This window comes from Penaeus monodon, chromosome 27 (assembly GCF_015228065.2).
Source record: "Penaeus monodon isolate SGIC_2016 chromosome 27, NSTDA_Pmon_1, whole genome shotgun sequence".
NCBI classification, from domain to species: domain Eukaryota; kingdom Metazoa; phylum Arthropoda; class Malacostraca; order Decapoda; family Penaeidae; genus Penaeus; species Penaeus monodon.
In genome coordinates, this window is record NC_051412.1 from 21,204,629 (window position 1) to 21,204,851 (window position 223).

The 223-nt window shown below is 45.7% G+C and overlaps 1 protein-coding gene across 1 annotated transcript in view; it reads left to right on the forward strand.

The window, feature by feature from the left end:
- The first annotated feature begins 168 nt into the window (after nucleotides 1–168).
- The window catches only part of LOC119590449 (extensin-like), a 7,605-nt gene continuing 7,550 nt past the window's right edge, over nucleotides 169–223 (forward strand). Inside the window, exon 1 of the mRNA XM_037939110.1 lies at nucleotides 169–208. Within this exon, the coding sequence (XP_037795038.1) occupies nucleotides 169–208 (40 nt within the window). The remainder of the gene's footprint in view (nucleotides 209–223) is intronic.

The following is a 223-nucleotide window of genomic DNA, read 5'->3' on the forward strand; positions in this document are numbered from 1 at the left end:
GCTGAGAAAAGGAAAGAAATATCCTCATAATTTAGAATATTTGATAAAGATAATTAAGAAAAGGAGACCCACTTACACCTGCAACATTTAGGGACTTCAGACACTGCAAGGTTGACATGTAGCCCAGGGCGTAGATAGTGAGAGGGTGATGTCAGCCCAGACCTCGTCATGAAGTCATCATTATCACCGGACGCCCCGAGAGTTGAAGGTGAGCCGGTGGCCA